We start from the raw sequence: 17656 nt of genomic DNA, 5'->3' as shown, positions 1-17656 counted from the left end.
CACAAAGAAACAAGTGTTAAACTGCTCAGGCTCCTGGCAAATTATGATAAGAATGAACTTTTCTAAAGCTTGGCAGAAGATAAATGTGAGCGTCTGATCTGGTTCCCCCTGATGTTTATTGTTTCATATTGCTGTGCTGGAAAATAACAGAATAACAAAATAGCTTGGCTCTTGGTGTTTGCACCGTGCAGGGTAATGAGTGAGGGAGCCCACAAACACCACGGGATGAGTGCTCCATAAAATGGACATAACCTCCACATCCCGAGCACCACCAGTGCCAAGGAGGTGCATGTGTTCATCTCCTGGCAATCTATTGGATAGGGCAAAGGGGGAAAATCAGAAAGCATGAAATCAAAAAGGGCTTTAGAGCTTTTTCCTTAGCTGTGCTTTTTTTTTTTTTTTTTTTTCCTCATTCTGCTTTTTTTTTGGTACAAATTTTCACTGAGTTTGCCGCTTCTTTTATGCTTCATCCTCTAAGTGCTCTGCTGCTTTCCCCAGAGGTTAGAGATGCACATAGAAACACAATAGATTTCAAGAGATGCCCGGGAAATAAAGTTTCTGCTCGAAGCTTGATATGATTCTATGAATGTCAGTAGCCCCATCAGCCAAAATTGCTACAGTTCATTGAAACACACCTGCAAACCTAAGAGGTTATATGATTTTTTATTCTCTTTTCCTTTTTTCTGTCCCTGAACATGATTCTTTCTTTCTTTTTTGTTTTATTTTTACATGTGGATGGGCAGGCAGTCAATTTAATAGGACTAATGTAAGACATTCTCTGTGGCAGTAATATTAACCTTAATCCAGACAGGGAATTGGTTTTGTGCTTAGGATATGAAATACCTTTCAGACCCTATGAGAGTATTTTACAAAAATCTTCACAAGTTTGCCATTAGTGACAAAAAGCACTCACTAAAAGCAGAATATTCTGGAATACCAACTGCCTATGCTTTATCTTCTTTCTGTGGAGAGGCATTTCATGAACTAAGCAATTGAGGAGTGTGCCAGTCTGACCTTTTAAATGGCAGAAAGACACAGAAAGGTGTTACAAAGACAAGAAAACCCCAAAAATAGCTAGCCAATATTTATTAACAGAAGTAACTTGATCTTTAACAGGCCTTTAAGCTTTACCTTTGTTTTGGGGAAGGTTTTCATGAAGTTTTTCCAATGTCATTTACTTACCTTCCAAGAGAGAAAGCTGCACAGTTCAAGATTCCTGCGATATTTAAATTTTGTATTTTTAATTTCCTATTTCAAAGAAACATTTTGAACTCTTAAAACATTTTCTAAAGGAGAATGGGACCTTTACCACTGAAATGTATTACATCTTTTAATCAGATAAACTATCCTTGTATTTACTAATAATCTCTTTATTGACTGCTCTACTTTCAATTAGAAAATTTAAGTGTCAGGGTATTGAAGTAGACAATCATTTTCTGTCCTGAAAGAGAGGAATAGATTTATTAAAGAGATGTACTATGCAATAGGTGATGCTGCTTTGCTTTTTATGTACATAATCTGTCATTTTGGAAAAGAGATGTAGAAAAACTGAATTATTAAATACAGGCCACAGGATCAATTACTGTGACTTAGCCCTTTATCTTGCCACAAATGTGAATGTACCAAAGCACTGTAGATGCAAGTTATAACTGACTTTTTTTAATTTTTTTTAAATTACTGCCATCAGCATTATTTTAAAATAAGTTACTCCTGTGTCTTCATAAGTTAAACTGATTTATGTGTGCAGTAATCAAAATTTTCCCAAATTTTTTCATGTTTTGTTTTTTGTTTTTGTTTCTTATTAAATCTTCCATGGTTCATTGAAAAACAGCCATATCCAAATTGAATATTGTTATGGTATATCCAAATCATATGATCTCCTCGGAAGAGCTTGTATCCAGCTGAAGAACTCTCCATAATCAGTGGAGCTGTGATTTTACCTCTTGGTGTTTTGGTTTTGCTTTCTATGAAGATAAAGTGACTTCAATATTTATTTTCACCCTCCCTTTTCCCTGGATTTTGTATTAAAGTCTTCGTTATTTAGGTGTAAATATGTTCTGAACTTAGGTCAGTTCAGCTTTTTGTTGCCAGTTATGTTTAATTTTCACAGCTGTGCATCTAATGTGCTTTGTCATCCTGCTTGCTGTGCTGAGCAGTTGAAATGTTGTAACAAGTCAGACTAGACCTGCATGCAGAATATACAGAGATAAGGTATTTATTGAAATGCTATCCATTTCTCTCAGAAAATTTGGTAATTCCTGCTTTCTTTATTTATTTAGAATCAACTACCATTCAGATTGATGGCTAATTTACAACAGAAAAAAGGTTTAGCTGACAAGGCACAAGGAATTAATTATCCTGTTTCCAGAATTTAGAGCGTATGAAGAAGTGAACTTTAGGTTGGTGGTGCATTTGTGGCAGCAGCTGACACTATCAGAGACATTTTGCTTGTTTGCTTGTTAGGTGTTCCTGAGAAGCCACAAATTACTGGATTTACCTCACCAGTTATGGAGGGAGAGAGGATGCAGCTCACTTGCAAGACATCTGGTAGTAAGCCCGCAGCTGATATCAGATGGTTCAAGAACGACAAAGAAGTTAAAGGTATTTAAAAGGATTTTGGTGTCATTTCATCCAATTGTCAAAATTATAAACTCTGTGGAATTATGTTTTTTAACCTGTGTTTGTAAAGCTCCTCCTATTGGGTCGTGAGAGGAGTAGGGGATTGTACACAGATGAAGAATTGATTGTAATTTACTGTAATGGTCACATAACCATCTTTTTATTATTTCTTCAGATGGCAAAAACTGGTGTTTTGGATTTCTCAGAATTCTGTGCAGCATAATAGACTCAGCTGTGAGGTTTCATAGAGAAATGTGCTCTGGATTATTATCACAGTCAGACCACTCATCCCTGATATTTTCCCTTTTCATTTCTCTTGTGCCATTCCAAAATGGGGTATGTCTGGTTCAGTTCATTCCCAGATTTAGGTTGCACTCCCCTAAAAGATGTGGCCAGGTGAATCAGAACCATCTGGAGGAGACAGGGGAATGCATTCCCATAGGAGGGACACGGAGCCTGCTCTGGTGAGGAAGAGTCAGGATGCAGCAAATGAGGGGATCTCAGCTGGGGATCTCAGCATCTCCAACTGAGGCAAGGATGCTGGCAGTCTGCAGTGAGGAGAAGATGGGCTTTAAAGGGGATCAGGAAAACTTCACAGGGGCTGGGGGAGTTGGACAAAGTCTACTGAAAAAGCCACTGAGTGACTGAAACCAAAGCTGGCAGCAAGGATTTGCCTGCAAGGTGAAGCGAACCAGGAAAGAACTGCATATAAAAGGCTCTTTATTTCCTTCCCATCTTCTCTTTCACTTGCTATGTTCTTTGGTTAGAACTTAGTTTTCTATTCCATATTCTTAAAAATGCTGGAATAGTTTTAAATCCTCTTTGGTCAATGGGTGAGTGCAGAGAATTTCCTGATGCAGACTGTCACACCTCCAAGCCAGCTGAGGTGCCCATTATAAAGTAAATGGATAAAAAGGATAAGGTATTTATTCATGTCACCTCTATTCATTCTGCTATAAGACCAGATGAATAAATGACTCAAAATCCGCCTTTTCTGTGCAGCTTTAAAAACAAAAACAAACACCCTTCATTTATCTGATTTTTCTAATATTTTGGATTTCATTAGCTCAATAAACTGCCTCAAGCAAAGTTACAGAGTTAATTACAGAGCCATTTATCTTCCTTCACTATTGTCTACCACAGTTCAATGTGCAAAAGCAGAGCTGTGGTAAAAAATTGGTAAATAAATGAGATTGCAGATGATTTCCTAAAGAACTCTGTCCGTTCTAGCGGTGTCCTTATATTTCTAATGAAAATGAGAATAGTATTGTAAGGAACAAGGATTTTAGAACAATTTGTAATGTCTAACAAGGATAGAAAATGTGGGAACAGAATAATTATTTTCATTACTGGGAATTCTGAGGAAATTGATGAAAGATAAGCAGCATCTAATCAAATGTAAGTAAGAAGAATTAAACAGTTAACACACATGGCACAGCCTAGGTCATGTCTTCCAGAAAAGATGTCAGGATGAATTTACATATTCAAGTCATGCTAAGATTGGAAATAACTCCAAGCCATGTCAATACTATAAGAGAAATAGTGATACAGTTTGCCTAACAACAAGGCAACACATATTTGAAAAGATCTTATTTTAAAAATTATGTTTTAAAATCTGGTGTAATACCTTTGCCTTTCCTTCAGCTGGAATGTAATTGAAGCCAACAAGCAATTTGGTAATTTGACTTTTTAACTAATTTGTTCTTCTCTAGAGTTTCTAAGGGGATTTAAAAAAAATTCAAAACTGGATTGGGAAACAAAGGAGCAGGAAAGGAGTATGAAAAAGACCAGTGAAGGGGAAAAACACCCAAGAACCAGAAACAGGAGGAAAGTATTGAGCACATTCATTTCAGTTTAGTTTTCGAGGTCTTCTGAAGAGCACATTGCCATTTCTCAAAGGTTAGAAATAAAATAACCTAACCAGCCTACAGTGGCATCAGCAGAAGTTACATTAGCTTTGTGCAGTGTAAAAGGTGAAATGATAAATCTGAGAAAATAGATATGAAATGATATGCTAATGCAGCTGACATTAAAGGTTAGAAGTTCGTCTGTCTAGCTCCAGTAAATCCAATTGTGTTACCCTGTATTATGCATGTTGCAAACGAATATAAATGATGCACTGAGATCACAGCTGCACCAAAGGGGAAAAAGCCACTCTAAAATTGCAGCTCCATTGCTATTACTCAAAAAAGGAATCATGATCTGGTAAGGGACTAGTGTTTGATAAAGTAAGTGTTAGTAATGAGAGAGACTGAATGTGAAGCACTGGGTGCCACACCTTTTACTTTAGTGCTCTGTCACTCATACATGCACCAGCTTAGCAAAGAGATCTGCAGTTTAGCATTCTGGTGACATTTCTGGAAGATTATTAAGAACAAAAGTACTGGAGAAGCTAAATACAAATTTTTAATTTTGAAATTACCTATTTTATCCAACAAAATTTATTCTCTTGTAATTTTTTTCTTTTGTTTTTTGATTTTGTTTTGTTTTTTAATTGCTCTTTCAACAAAATTATATAAAGAATTTTTTTTAGGCTTCAGGATTATTTTGAATGGATTTTTTTTTTTCTCTAAGTAGATTGGAGTTTAAAACTAAATAAGTTCATTTTGTTGCAAGATGTTAAGATATTTTAAGTAAGTACAAAGATACGTAAAGATTTCAGAGGCACTGATCATTTTGTCTTGATAAACCTCTAAAGCACAGATGAATTTTTTATTAGATAATAAGACCATTTCATGTCAGAACTTGACTTTAAATGCAAACCAAAATTATATCTGCCATGGAAAACCAGAAAAAATGTATTTTTTAAAAGATTAGCATTTCTGTGTTACAGGTATGTGCTTTTATAAATAGCTTTCAATGAGCAATGCATGATGGACATTACAACATTTACATTTATTATTTCCCTACCAGGAATGCACACTTATGAGCTATAAACCTGTGTTAGTTGATAGAGGGATATCTGTGTGCACCTGTCTGACACCATGGGAGTGGGTCTGAAGCTGATCCCCAGGTTTCATTTGCCCCAACATCTGTTCCAAGGTTAAATCAAGTGGCCAAAGGTCTTCCCCAATTCAAGTTTGAAAATCTCCCAGGACAGAGATTCCATACAGACATTTCTGCCTGAACTAGATTCTTCAGCATTCTAAAGCCTCCTGTGGAGTGTTTTCATTGCGTGTAGATATTTCATGATACATAATCCAAATTTTTCTTGGTGTAACTTGTGTTTGTTGCCCAGTGACTTTTGCTGTACACCTCTGAGGGGATTCTGGCTTTTTTTCTCTATGGCCATAATTTATGTACTTCAAGGCAACAATTTGATTTGGTTTTAGTCTTCTTTTCCTTGGGCTAGATAATATCAACTTTCTTAAGATGTCCTTGTACAGCTCCACTGACGACAATGTTTTTCAACAGGTTTATTTTGCATTTACTTCAGAAAGCCCAAAACTGGGTCTGGTACTCTCAGAGTATCCATGTCCCTGCCAAAGAGGGAAGGATCACTTCCCTTGACTTTCTGGCTGGGATTTTACTAATGCAGGGCACTGGGTTTTAGCTTTCAGCCCTGCAAGGGGATGCTTTTGATTAGTGCTCAACATGTCCTGCAACCCCCGTGGTCCTCCTCTACAAAGGTGTATCCCTCCAACCTGTTCCATCCCAGTGCTTCCCACACAAATGCTGGTGCAATGCATTTGTTTTCAACCTTCTCTTCAAGGGAATATTTAGGAAGGAGAGCAGCAGCAAGAAAACAAATGAAACAGTAGGCTACAACTTAAAATTCAAAAATTCTGTAAAATCTAAATGTCCTGAGTGATGGTGTGCACCTATCACCACCATTTTTACATTAGCACATAGTACAATCACAGCTGTGTTTTGCCATAAAGAAACATCTAAGAAAATGCAGCTGATAAGGAGGACAAGCTAAAAATTCCTGTTGGTGAGGATGCCAACAGTTTGTGGAATCTTATCACTGCCCTTTTTGCAGAGGAAGTTACTTCTAATAGCTGAACTCTTTCACACAATAGATACCTAGAGAGGGACTTCTAAACATCAATTTAGGAAATCAACTGCTTTTGTTTTTCTAAAGGATTAAGAATCCACAGCCTCTCAATAATATTAAAGTTGTTGATGTTTTCAGGAGTCTTCTGTCCCCCACCTGAAGTCAGTAAGCAAAGGGATGTGCACATTACATATAAGCAGAATGTTGCCTATAGAGCTGCTTATTATTAAATTTGGAAACCTAACTCTGGGAACAAAATCACGTGTGTTTGCTTTAAATATTAGTGAAGACATTTCTTGTTTGATTATTATAACTCTGCTTTAGCTCTGGTCAATATTTCTCTCACCTACTAATCCCTAAATATTAATAGTGACCGTGGCAGAAATTGAAATCTTTTGAAGCTTAGCAGCAAACAGGCAGAAAAATTCTTGTGTGCAAGAAATGATTTTTTTTTAGGGAAAAATGGAAGCTGTATAACTACATGGTGTCCTTGTCTGTCTGGAGACAATGATAAAGACCACCTCTCTGATGTCAGAAGTATTTTTAATCTAAAAAGATGTAGCTTAAGCCATTGAAGATTTGCTTTCTAAAATTGATATTTCATGGAAATTTTATTTAGGTCATTCTATTCTCTAATGGGATTCAGTATAATTTGTAAAACTGAAACCTCACACTTTTTTAGGGCACAGAGGACATAAGAAATCTCAGTGTAATTTAATATATATGTTTAAGTATTTATAGATGTCTTTTCAAGCTTTCGTTGCAATAAATCAATATAACAAGCTTACCATTTTTCTGAAATAAACTAAAATCAATAAGCATCCCAAGTAGTTGGAAACCAAGTAAAACAATTCTAAAGTATGTGTAAGAAAGTCTCATGTTCCAGTTAACACACTCAAACATTTTAACACATATGCTCAGTCTTTTGGATCTTCATTTCTGGTCTGGCATGGATTTCTTACAACAAAATGTTCTGAATGTGAATCTTCACCTTGAGCTGAGATGATGTTTCCTAAGTGCAGCTGAAAGCTCCCTCCACTGCAATGTCTGTGCTGAAAACTCTCTGATTTTTAACTGGATCTGCACAAAAGTTATCAGGTCAATTTTAAATGATGTAAAGCAGTGAGTGGAAGTTCTCTGCAGTAATCTTATTTCTGGTCTTCTGGGGACTCATCTGTATATTGTATTAAATACGATGACATGTTTTATTTCAACTGTTTATTACTACTGATGACTATACCTGGATTTAGTTTTATTAGTAAATTAGCATAATTCTAGCCAAACAACAGAATAGCAATGAATAAAGTAAGCACAGGATTAATCTGTGTGCACATGGCTTCAGTAATATCCATGTATTGCATTACTATGAGGGGCTATAAGAATGAACCTGGGAAATTTAATATTTAGTGACACTGTGAATATGTAAGGTAATGAGGGTGGGACAAGATCACAATCTTTTTCTGATGACCTACAGAGAAAGATTATATCAAGTAGGGACCCAAACATTCAGGAGGTAATAATGAATTAATTTCTGTTTGAATGCAGTAGCATGGAACAAGTTTTAAAATTCTCAATATGTATCTCCTATTCTGCCAATGAGAACAAATTATATTTTATATTTAAATTTATATTTATATTTTAATTTTATATTAAAGAGACCAATGCAGATATGAAAGATGCGTGTTTTCCAACAACTGCGATAGCAAATTTAACTGTCTAATGCTGGACTAATTTTTTCCCCAAAAATTTTGGAAAGACAACTAACTGTTCATTCTTTCTTTCAGATGTTAAATACTTGAAAGAAGAAGATGCAGTTCGTAAAACATTCACAGTCAGCAGCACGCTGGATTTCCTAGCAGACCGCAGTGATGATGGTGCAGTTGTAAGTTGCAGAGTAGATCATGAGTCCCTAAACTCTACACCTCAGATAGCAATGCAGGTTCTAGAAATACACTGTAAGTAACACACATTATACATGCTTGCTTTTTTTTGAGTTCTGTTTTGTTTCAGAGTGTCTGTTGGAGCAAAATGCTCTGGTGTTGTGCACATAGCTTTCTTTTAGCCAACTTCTGTGGTTTGTATTTGGTTGTTGGGTGTGGGTTTTATTTTAATTTTACAGGAGTGACTCAAAAAAGTTTAATGAGAGCTTTACCATTGAGAGCACTGTGAGACTAAATTCTTGGGTTTTTTGAGAAATAGTGGCAAAATGCATTTGTCTTTTTTGGTTGTCATTGAAGCAATGTAAATGTGTTTTTAAACATCAAGAACATCCTAATTCACAGTTTTCCTTGAAAGTTTCAAGAAACTTGAAACAAGGGTATAAATATGCATAATTTGTAGCAGATTGCTTCAATAATCATGAATCCTGCCAAGGAAACTCAGTAGTGTTGTTAATAGCTCAAACTCAGGAAGAAAAGTTCTTTAGGATTTCTTTTTAGACCTGACCTACACAAGTTGTTAGTCTAGCTAATCCAAACTTCAATTGTTTAGCATCTTTATATATTGGCTATTTTTTTTTTCTTTCAAATAGCATTTCTGAACATGATGCTCTCCACGGTGCATTGTTACAAAGTTGAATGAATCTAGTTTCCTATCTGTGTGTCTTACTTTGAAGTCAGGTTGTCCTTTGAGTCAGTGGGTTTTTGTCACTTAGAAACTGTGAGACACACAAGAGAACACCTTTTCACCATCAGCTGACATCTTCATATTCACCTGTACTGTATCCACCATTTCCCAGTGTCCAGCTGTTTGGTTTTCTGGAGAGCACTTTTACATCTCATTGCCTAGCTAGCAACAACAAGCATCTGCAAAATGGGGAAGGACAAGACCTGTCATGGATCTCTGTCTAGACCAGGTGTAATCAACCCCAACCTGTTATAAACCAGACAAGGTTGTCCCTGAAGCAGGCAAACATTCAGTGGCTCCAACAAGTTCCTGAGGAATCATGTCAAGGACTGCTGCCATATGCAACTTGTTTCTAAACAGGGATATTTCTACAAGCATCTAAGACTTGCAGCACATGTAAAATGCAGGAAAGGCAAAAGCACTGTGTGCACAGAAGCTGACAACTCTGCTAAAAATGCCATCTGCAAAAAAGTCTGAAAATGAAGGAAATGTGGATTAGCATATGTGATAAAAATGTTTTCTGAAACATTCCAGCCATCATTTTACTGAGGGAGATCAGGGCCTTTCTTCACCAAATGGCTATTAAACACCTCTCCTAATAAATTCAAATGCATCTGTGCTGGAGGCATGAAACCCTAACAACTTTCTTTCCTTGAATTCTAAATTGCACAGCCATCAACCACTGTACTTACCCATGCCTTCACTTCCAAATCCTTTGCTCTTTTTCAGTGCCTTGCTCAAGATGTTGGCACCACAGGGGATGAACCAAATTGAATGGAACAGTAGATACAGAAATTGGACAGCTGAAAAAGGTTTAAAATGGCTGTAATGTAATGGGACTGAAAGTAAAGGCAGGGCTCTGGTTTGCATGAGCATCATAAGGCAGAAAAGCCTTTTTTTGTGTTTTTTTCTATATAGAACTTCCTGAATATTTGTTACTTCCTTCCAGTTTTCACCCTTGTACCAAGGCACTGCCTTGCTAAATAGCAGTGAGGTGCATCTTCCTCTATGCTTGTTTCTCCAAGTTTTGGACAAGACCCTTCTGCCTCTTCTCTGGCCTCACTGAAGTTCTCTGACAAGGTCAGACTGCACTGGGCATTTCCTTTACTGGTGTACTTTATGTTAGTGCCCCTCAGACTGCCAGCTTATCAAAAGCCATAATGCAGATGTAATTGTTCTCTATCATTCCTGCTTGCTCCATTAATTTTCCACCAATCAATTTAATACTCTCCAGCACTGGTACAGAGTTGTTATACATAGAAAGAGAAGTGATAAATGTGCCAAAAGAAGCTGAAGTTTAGGGCAGACAGTGGAAGTACCATTTAAAGCTATGGAGAAAGAAGTATTCTACTGTCAGTGACAAGACTCAGAACAGTCTTGTTGTCCTTGTTCTTGCTACCTACATTTCCATGGTCAGCATACTCAGAAATCTTAATGCTGGTCAAATTTTGAAAGGAAATTTTATAAAAAGAAGGTTCAAGGAATGATGACATGGTTCATCAGAGAGCCTTAAAGGAAAAAGAGGAGTGAAATTATTCATTGAGGCAATCCCAAATACTCCAAACGGAGTACATTACATTGGAACAGGGCTCCTTGATTTTATTCTCCTTGTGTTGCTGACCATTGTTGTGGATAGTACTGCAGTCACTGGAAGCTATTTTTTTTTTTTTTTTACATCAGTCCATAAGATTTCAAACATATAAAAGATAACCTATTTATATTAATAAGAATCATGCTCACAGGACCCTGTGGAAGCTGATCCAACATATATCCTCAATGCCACCTTGCAGCAGGGCAAAAATAGTGCTGGCAAAATCGATGAATTATGGCACCTCAAAGTCAGGAGAATTTGTTAATCTGACAACCTGTAGACTCCAACCAAGCTAGTGTGGCACTGCCACACACTCTTAATGTCCCAGAGATCTATAAAATTAGCAGACAATTGTGAGAGTATGATAAGCAAGTCTCTTAAAATAGTCAAACAGAACAGCGTGGGTGAGCATCAGTTTGGCAGATAATGAATGTACAAAGATGAGGCATCACTGCATTTGAGTTTTAAACACCTTAAAATCTGAAAAGTTTTATCTGTGGTACATGGATGCTCCTCGTGAATTGTCAGTGTATCATCACTAGTTAGAAGAAAAGGGCAATAAGAACTTGTCTAGGCATTTCTGCCCTGTATAATTATGCTTGGAAGTTGAAAAAACCTATTTTGTTTCAAGCAACTGGCCCCTGACAATGGGCAAAACATTTTTGGCTCCAAGAAAACAAATAAACAAACCAAAAAGTAAAGGAAGGTAGAAGAGAACAGTGGGAATTACAGGGTTGAGTTTGCATCCAGTGGATGATAGGTAGAGAAAAAGGAAAGCAAAATAGTGGAATGAAATGACAGGTTTTAATATATGCCTGCTGAAAGATAGAATAAAATTAAATCTACCTTAAATGCTGAGACTGTATGAAACAGATATTTGTAATTAGTCCATGGAGAGATGTAGATAGAAGTGCTTATGGGTCTACACAGCTGCTTTTATTATCAACTTTAGTAGGAAGTAAACTTAACAAAATAAAAGCCATCAGATATAGAATATGTTTATTCCCTCTTCATCCCCTTACAATAATCTTATGTTTTATTGTGATAGAGAAATCAAATAAGTTTTCCCAGTAGTGCTACAGTTTATGAAAGGAAACTGAGGACTAAGCTTTTGCACTCAAAATATTTTTATTTTCTATTATTCGTATTTATGTGTATGTGATAGAAATAGTGTCTAAGTCCTTCTGCTGCTCTTTTTTTTCCCTTCTTATAGTTCAGTCAGCTAGTTGAGATTACCTATATTATTATTTTGAAGGAGACTGTGGTCAATCCTTGTTTTTACAGGGCTTCACAGATTAACTTTGCAAACTTGAAATATTGAAATAATAGGGGAAAGCATAACACACCCCCACTCCAGACCACGGGATAATTACCTCCTCCAATCTCCTTTTGATTTATTTTTCTGTAATTTATGTTGTGTCTCACTTGTGCTTAATCCTTCATCTGGATGTTGTGCTCTGTGCACTGCAGGGCAGCCCAATTGCCCAAGTCTTTCTGCTGTGCTGAAAGGTTTGCCTGTAATTTAGTTTCTGCTTGGCCAGCAGAGGTTTGTGGTAGCATGACACTGCTTGCTGAGTTTATTTTCCTCTGACCCCTACTGTCAATAGCAAACCTAAAATAGACTTCTATCCCCTCTGGCTTTGCTCTGAAGTTTGCTTGTCAGCCTAGCTGCCACTGATTATTAGGAAGTGCTTCTTGTAAGTGATAAACACAAATCTCAAAGGGATATTTAATTTCGTTGTTTACTTCTGTGTTCAGACTAAACAAAGGATGCCTTCTTTGTTCCTGTATTAAAGAATCATGGGTACAGTGCTTCAATTTTGAAAGCTTCTCAGTACAATGTTCAAGAGATTGTCTAAATCCTGATCCACACTCCTGAAAAGACATTTTGAGGGCAGGTACAACTTCTTGTCCACATCTGGGAAGTCAGTGAATTCTTCTCATCCCTCCTCAGTGTCACAGACATGTCGTGCTTCCCAAAATCAGCATCTCCTCTTCCTTCCAGGTCTTATCTGAGCAGAAACCAGCCAAGGTGCTCCATGCTGAACAGAGTGCCATAAAATTACCCAGTGGTAATTACCTTACCTTAGTGAAGATTCTCTGACTACAGCAAATTACCCAGCAGACCTCAGTAAAAATTAATTGCGTAAATCTACCCCAGAGGCTGCTTTTGAAGCCTTAAAGTGCAATCAAATAATTTGAACTTCAAACCTAATCATTGTGCTTCTAAAATGGCAGCTGCAATTGGGATCTGTGCTAATGGACTCGGTGAGATTTTGCTCAAAAGCTGACCACACTCCCAAGTGACAGCACTAATAAGCTAAATATGTGTTATGTAAAGAAGTGTCTAGAGAGGCAATTTTGAGTAAATCCTGTATTGGCAGACACAGATGTGCAGTGAATTGTCAACCTGACAAATCTGTAGCTGTCAGCTATTGCTTCCACAGCTATTCCAACACGCTTGTGTGATAGGCACGCTTCTTCTTTTGTGGGCTGTTATTAGATGCTTTTGCAGTGAACATCTGGACTTGACTTTAGAATTAGGCAGCTATTCCATGAGAATGTTGGAATCATTGTCCTGGAAATGAAGGGATTGATTTTGCATTAAGCAAACAAAGCCCTGAGAGTGCAGCGGGCTGCAGGTCGGAGCAGCCACGCCGTGTAGAACACGGGGTGTCTGTGTGTGCACGTGTGTCTGACAGCTCTGTGCCCTCTCACTCCTGATCTGCCAACAAATGGAGGCTTCCCTGGTGACCAGATAGATCCAGAATTTCTGCTGGTGTAAGCAGAGTCACTTCATCAAAGAGCTGCATTCCCTGATGCTCGCTAGGAGGGTTTAGCTCATTTTTTTCTGCTTGGCTGCTTTCAAGTTTTTGTTGGAACAGTTTCTAACATGCACATTTTGAACTAAAATTACTAAAAATGTGTGTAAACATAGGAAAATATAGGAATATAGTGTATAATGTACTACACCTATATAGCACCCCATTAAATAAGGCATGCTAAAAAAAAGGTAAGAAAATGTTTGTGCATTGGGTGCTGGGCTCTGTCTGTGATGAGTGTCTACAAGACTCAGAGCTCAGAACAGTATATAGAGACAAAAATCCCTGTCTTCCTTAAGTCTTGATGTTCAATTCTAATGAATGTTAAATATGCTAGTGGCTCTTCAAGGTGTCTGTCTGTACCCAGACTTGCTGACTTTTGTAGCTCAGAAAGGGCAGATGTGTGCCCTTGCAAAAGCACACAAAATGGGACACTTCTTAGCTATGATAACATAGGAGAGGAAAAAATTTCTCTGCTGCCTACATATGGTTCCTCTGTACTGTAAATGAGTAAAATATGTGTCACAAATTCATTTTCTTTAAGCTATGTGGCCATTTGTCTTTTTGAAGCTGATTCTGATTTTCTCTTCATGTACTCCTTTCTTTTTACTTACTTTAGTCGTTTCCCCCAGTTTTGTGCTTTTTTTGCTTTTACACTTTGGCAATCTCCCTTTCTCATTTGCTTTGAAGTTATTTAGATAAGTGGCACCTATACATTAAGAACAAGGGCACATCTCCCTTTTTTGGAAGTAGCTTTTACTCTCTAGGCAGAGAATACATTTTTCTGAAATGAAGAAAATATGAGAGTTAAAAGAAATTTCCTTCATTGGTGCTGATCTCTTTGGTTTCTGATCAGTTAACAGAGTTGTGGTCATTCTCATTTGCTTGTGACCATCTTTTTATTACACCATGTGATACCCTGACAGACACACTGGTTAAAAGTAAAATCTGGTAACATTTGGTGTGATTACACACTGCCACAACCTTTGTATGGACATCCCTAGAGTCAGAAAATTCTTTGTTAACTAGGCTAACAAGGTGTCATAGCATAGCCTTCCAATTTTTCTTTGATTTTTTTTTTTTTTTTTTTAGCAGGGCCCAAAATACTAGGTGAATTCAAACAAATAGCCTGTGTGTTGAGTCAGGAGTGAAAATAGTTGCAATTCTTGTGAGAATTGAAACTTGTTTTGATGTTTCCAAGAGAGAAAATGTCTGTGTAATGATAACTTCAATCAATGAGTTTAACCACTCAATTCTGTAACTTCTGATACAGTGAAAAGCTCTCGATTTTCCAGGGGCACAATTCCCTAGATTCACAAAAAAAAAAAAAAAAAAAAAAGAATTCACCTGAAATTTGCACATCCTGGGCTTTGTAGTTCTCTATTCCAAACTAGCATGATTTGTTCTATTCCTATAACCATTTTATCATGGTATAATTGGAGTGGTTTGGAACTGTGATACCTCAGAGACCTTTGGAATTTGTGGAAGGATGCCAATATTTGAAGCCTGGTCTTATTGATTAAAGCCACCTTTTGTTCCAGTTTAAGAAGCAAGAGGGGGCAGGATTTTCTGTCTGATGTGCAGACAGGACCTCAGTCTCTCACAAAGCCTCTGATCACAGACAACCTCTGTAAGCCTAAGCAAGCAGGGATGTCCTTCAGTGAAAACCTGTGGGCTGTTCAGGGGCTGTGGAAGCTCATGAGGGAAAGCTGGATGTTTTCATAACTGCCCCCCTGACTCTGAAAGGGAGGCACTGTCCCTTTGACTGATCCTGTAGACATAACTCCCTGAGCATTGTTCCTGTTTTCTCTTTCATTGAAGATGTTTTGTGGATTGCTGAGACCTTGAGAAGGAGAGAATTCCAGGCTCTTCCAGCTGACTCTCTTATACAATTTTATCCCTCTTCCCATGCAAGGCTCACCCATGTTGTGATGCTCAACCAACCCAAAACGATGGGTTTTGTTTTCTGTTCCTGAATTCACCCTGTGAATGTCAATATGGAAAATAAATATATCTCAATACAATACTTTGAGGACCAGCTTTCCATTCTCTCTCCCTTAAAGGAGGGATGTTTTTGTACTTACCAGTGTAAAATGCAGATAAAAAGAGTAATAGTAGGAATGCAATTTAAAAGCTACAGTTTCACTACTCCACATCTCTTCATAGTGAATGAAAATTAAGTAAGAAGTTAATTATATAGCTCAATAATTATGTAAGCACTGTGTTAATTAGTGCAGTTATATTTTTAAGCTTTTCATATTGGTGAATATTTGAAACAAATCAAACTTAAAGGATAGTTACTGTAAACAGTGAAGGATGATATCTGTGAACAGGAAAGTTCACTGCTGCAATTTGCATGTTTAAATGAGATCAATTAGGTTAATGATGGATGAAAATAAGAAATCCATTATTTAAATGCAAAATAATTCATAAACTTGTAAGCCCATTTAGTGCCAAACTTTCATCTTTCAAAGGGGATATCAAGTTCAAAGGGTTAATGTACAGTCCTGACCTTTACCATCTGGAGGCTTATGTTCAAATATGGTTTACAAGTGAAATATAACCTAATTTATTTCTCTGTAAAATCTTATGTAGGAAATCCACAGGCTGGCTTGTCTACTCTGCAAAAAAACTTTGAAATGTGGTGTGGGCAGGATATTCCATGTGCTTGTTGTGTGACTAAGAGAGGGCTCCAGAAGGTTTCAAAGGAAGTTTGGGAGGGAGGTTCAGTATTATCAGAAGTAGCAAAGACTAGCAAGCAGGTGAGGCAGTCTGGAGGAAAAGATAAAAAACATATGTAGGGATCATTACCTGAACCTCCCAAGGAAGAGAAGTTTGCCATTCATGAGAGTGGAATGTATATTTTCAAGAAGCAAGTCAAATTTTCATTTCCTGATGCTTGTGGTTAGTTATTTTTATATAGACTAAACTTTTATAATGTCCAATATCTGATATGAGTGTCAGAGAAAGGACTGAAGAGATATTTCGAATGCTGAGCATCCAAAGCTCTCATTTAACTCCTTCAACAGTTATGGATGTGCTACATTTCTTAAGCCATATTCAGGATAATTTGTCAGACACAACAGAGCAATGAAGGCTTTAAACAAAAGAATCTGAGAAAGCAGAAGATAAAGTTACACTGAAAGGTCATGCACTCTCTCAAAGTTCAGCATTTCTTTGTAATGTGGTTTAGGCAGAAGATTTTGTCTTTTTTTCCTTCTCTTAATAACAAAAGTAAGATAAAACAAGTTGGAGAGAGCACAGTGTAAGGCAGTGGAGATGCTAAATGGAACAGATTGTTTACTCTGAAGAAGTGGCATGACAAAAATAATTAAGCCAGATGAAAGTTGTAAAACTAAGCTTCATCGCTTGCATTCACTGGCGAAAACACAACTGATTGGCAAAGAAAATATTGTTTCTACCATATCATTCATTTGTGCATGGGACTTCATGCATAATTCAGAAACCAGTGACCCATTCTGCAAAGCCATGCAAAGGGAGTTCCTGGTGCTGTCTCCCCGGAGTGGCACACACTCAGAACTGGGTGACAGTGCCACTCTGTCCTCCACTTAATTCAGCAGGGGCTGCTGATGTGCTCACATTTATCTCTGCCTGTTTTAAGGCCAAGCACAAAGCAGGTAAGAATGATCAACAAACACGATGTGACAAAGGCAGGCTAAAGTTGTAAACATTTGAAATGGAGCAGGGAGAACTGTGGAGCTTTGGTGTTGTATTTCCAGCTTCTTTTTCACCCTCCCAAAAGCCCAAGCCACATGTTATGTACTACCACACTTGCTTTATTGTGTTTCAGTAATTGTGGTGAAGGAGCCTGGCATGACCAGCAGATGAGGTACTGAAACAAATCCAGTGGATATCTTTAACAAAGTACCACATAATCAATGCCCAGACAATTAGTAACCTAAATGCTTTCCTGCCAGGTTGGTGCTCAAATTCAGGCATTCATGTAATATGAGTGTCAGGAGGGAATATTTGACTGATCAA

General features: G+C 37.4%; 1 protein-coding gene across 3 annotated transcripts in view; it reads left to right on the top strand.

The window, feature by feature from the left end:
* Positions 1 to 17656, top strand: part of CADM2 (cell adhesion molecule 2) — a 558258-nt gene that overhangs the window by 442205 nt on the left and 98397 nt on the right. For all 3 annotated transcript variants that reach the window (XM_033051285.1, XM_033051286.1, XM_033051284.1), the window contains 2 exons: positions 2464 to 2601; positions 8401 to 8571. In XM_033051285.1, coding sequence (XP_032907176.1) covers positions 2464 to 2601; positions 8401 to 8571 — 309 coding nt within the window. The remainder of the gene's footprint in view (positions 1 to 2463; positions 2602 to 8400; positions 8572 to 17656) is intronic.

This window comes from Catharus ustulatus, chromosome 2 (assembly GCF_009819885.2).
Source record: "Catharus ustulatus isolate bCatUst1 chromosome 2, bCatUst1.pri.v2, whole genome shotgun sequence".
NCBI classification, from domain to species: Eukaryota; Metazoa; Chordata; class Aves; order Passeriformes; family Turdidae; genus Catharus; species Catharus ustulatus.
Note: the sequence above shows the minus strand (reverse complement) of the source record. Positions and strands in the feature narration are given on the sequence as shown.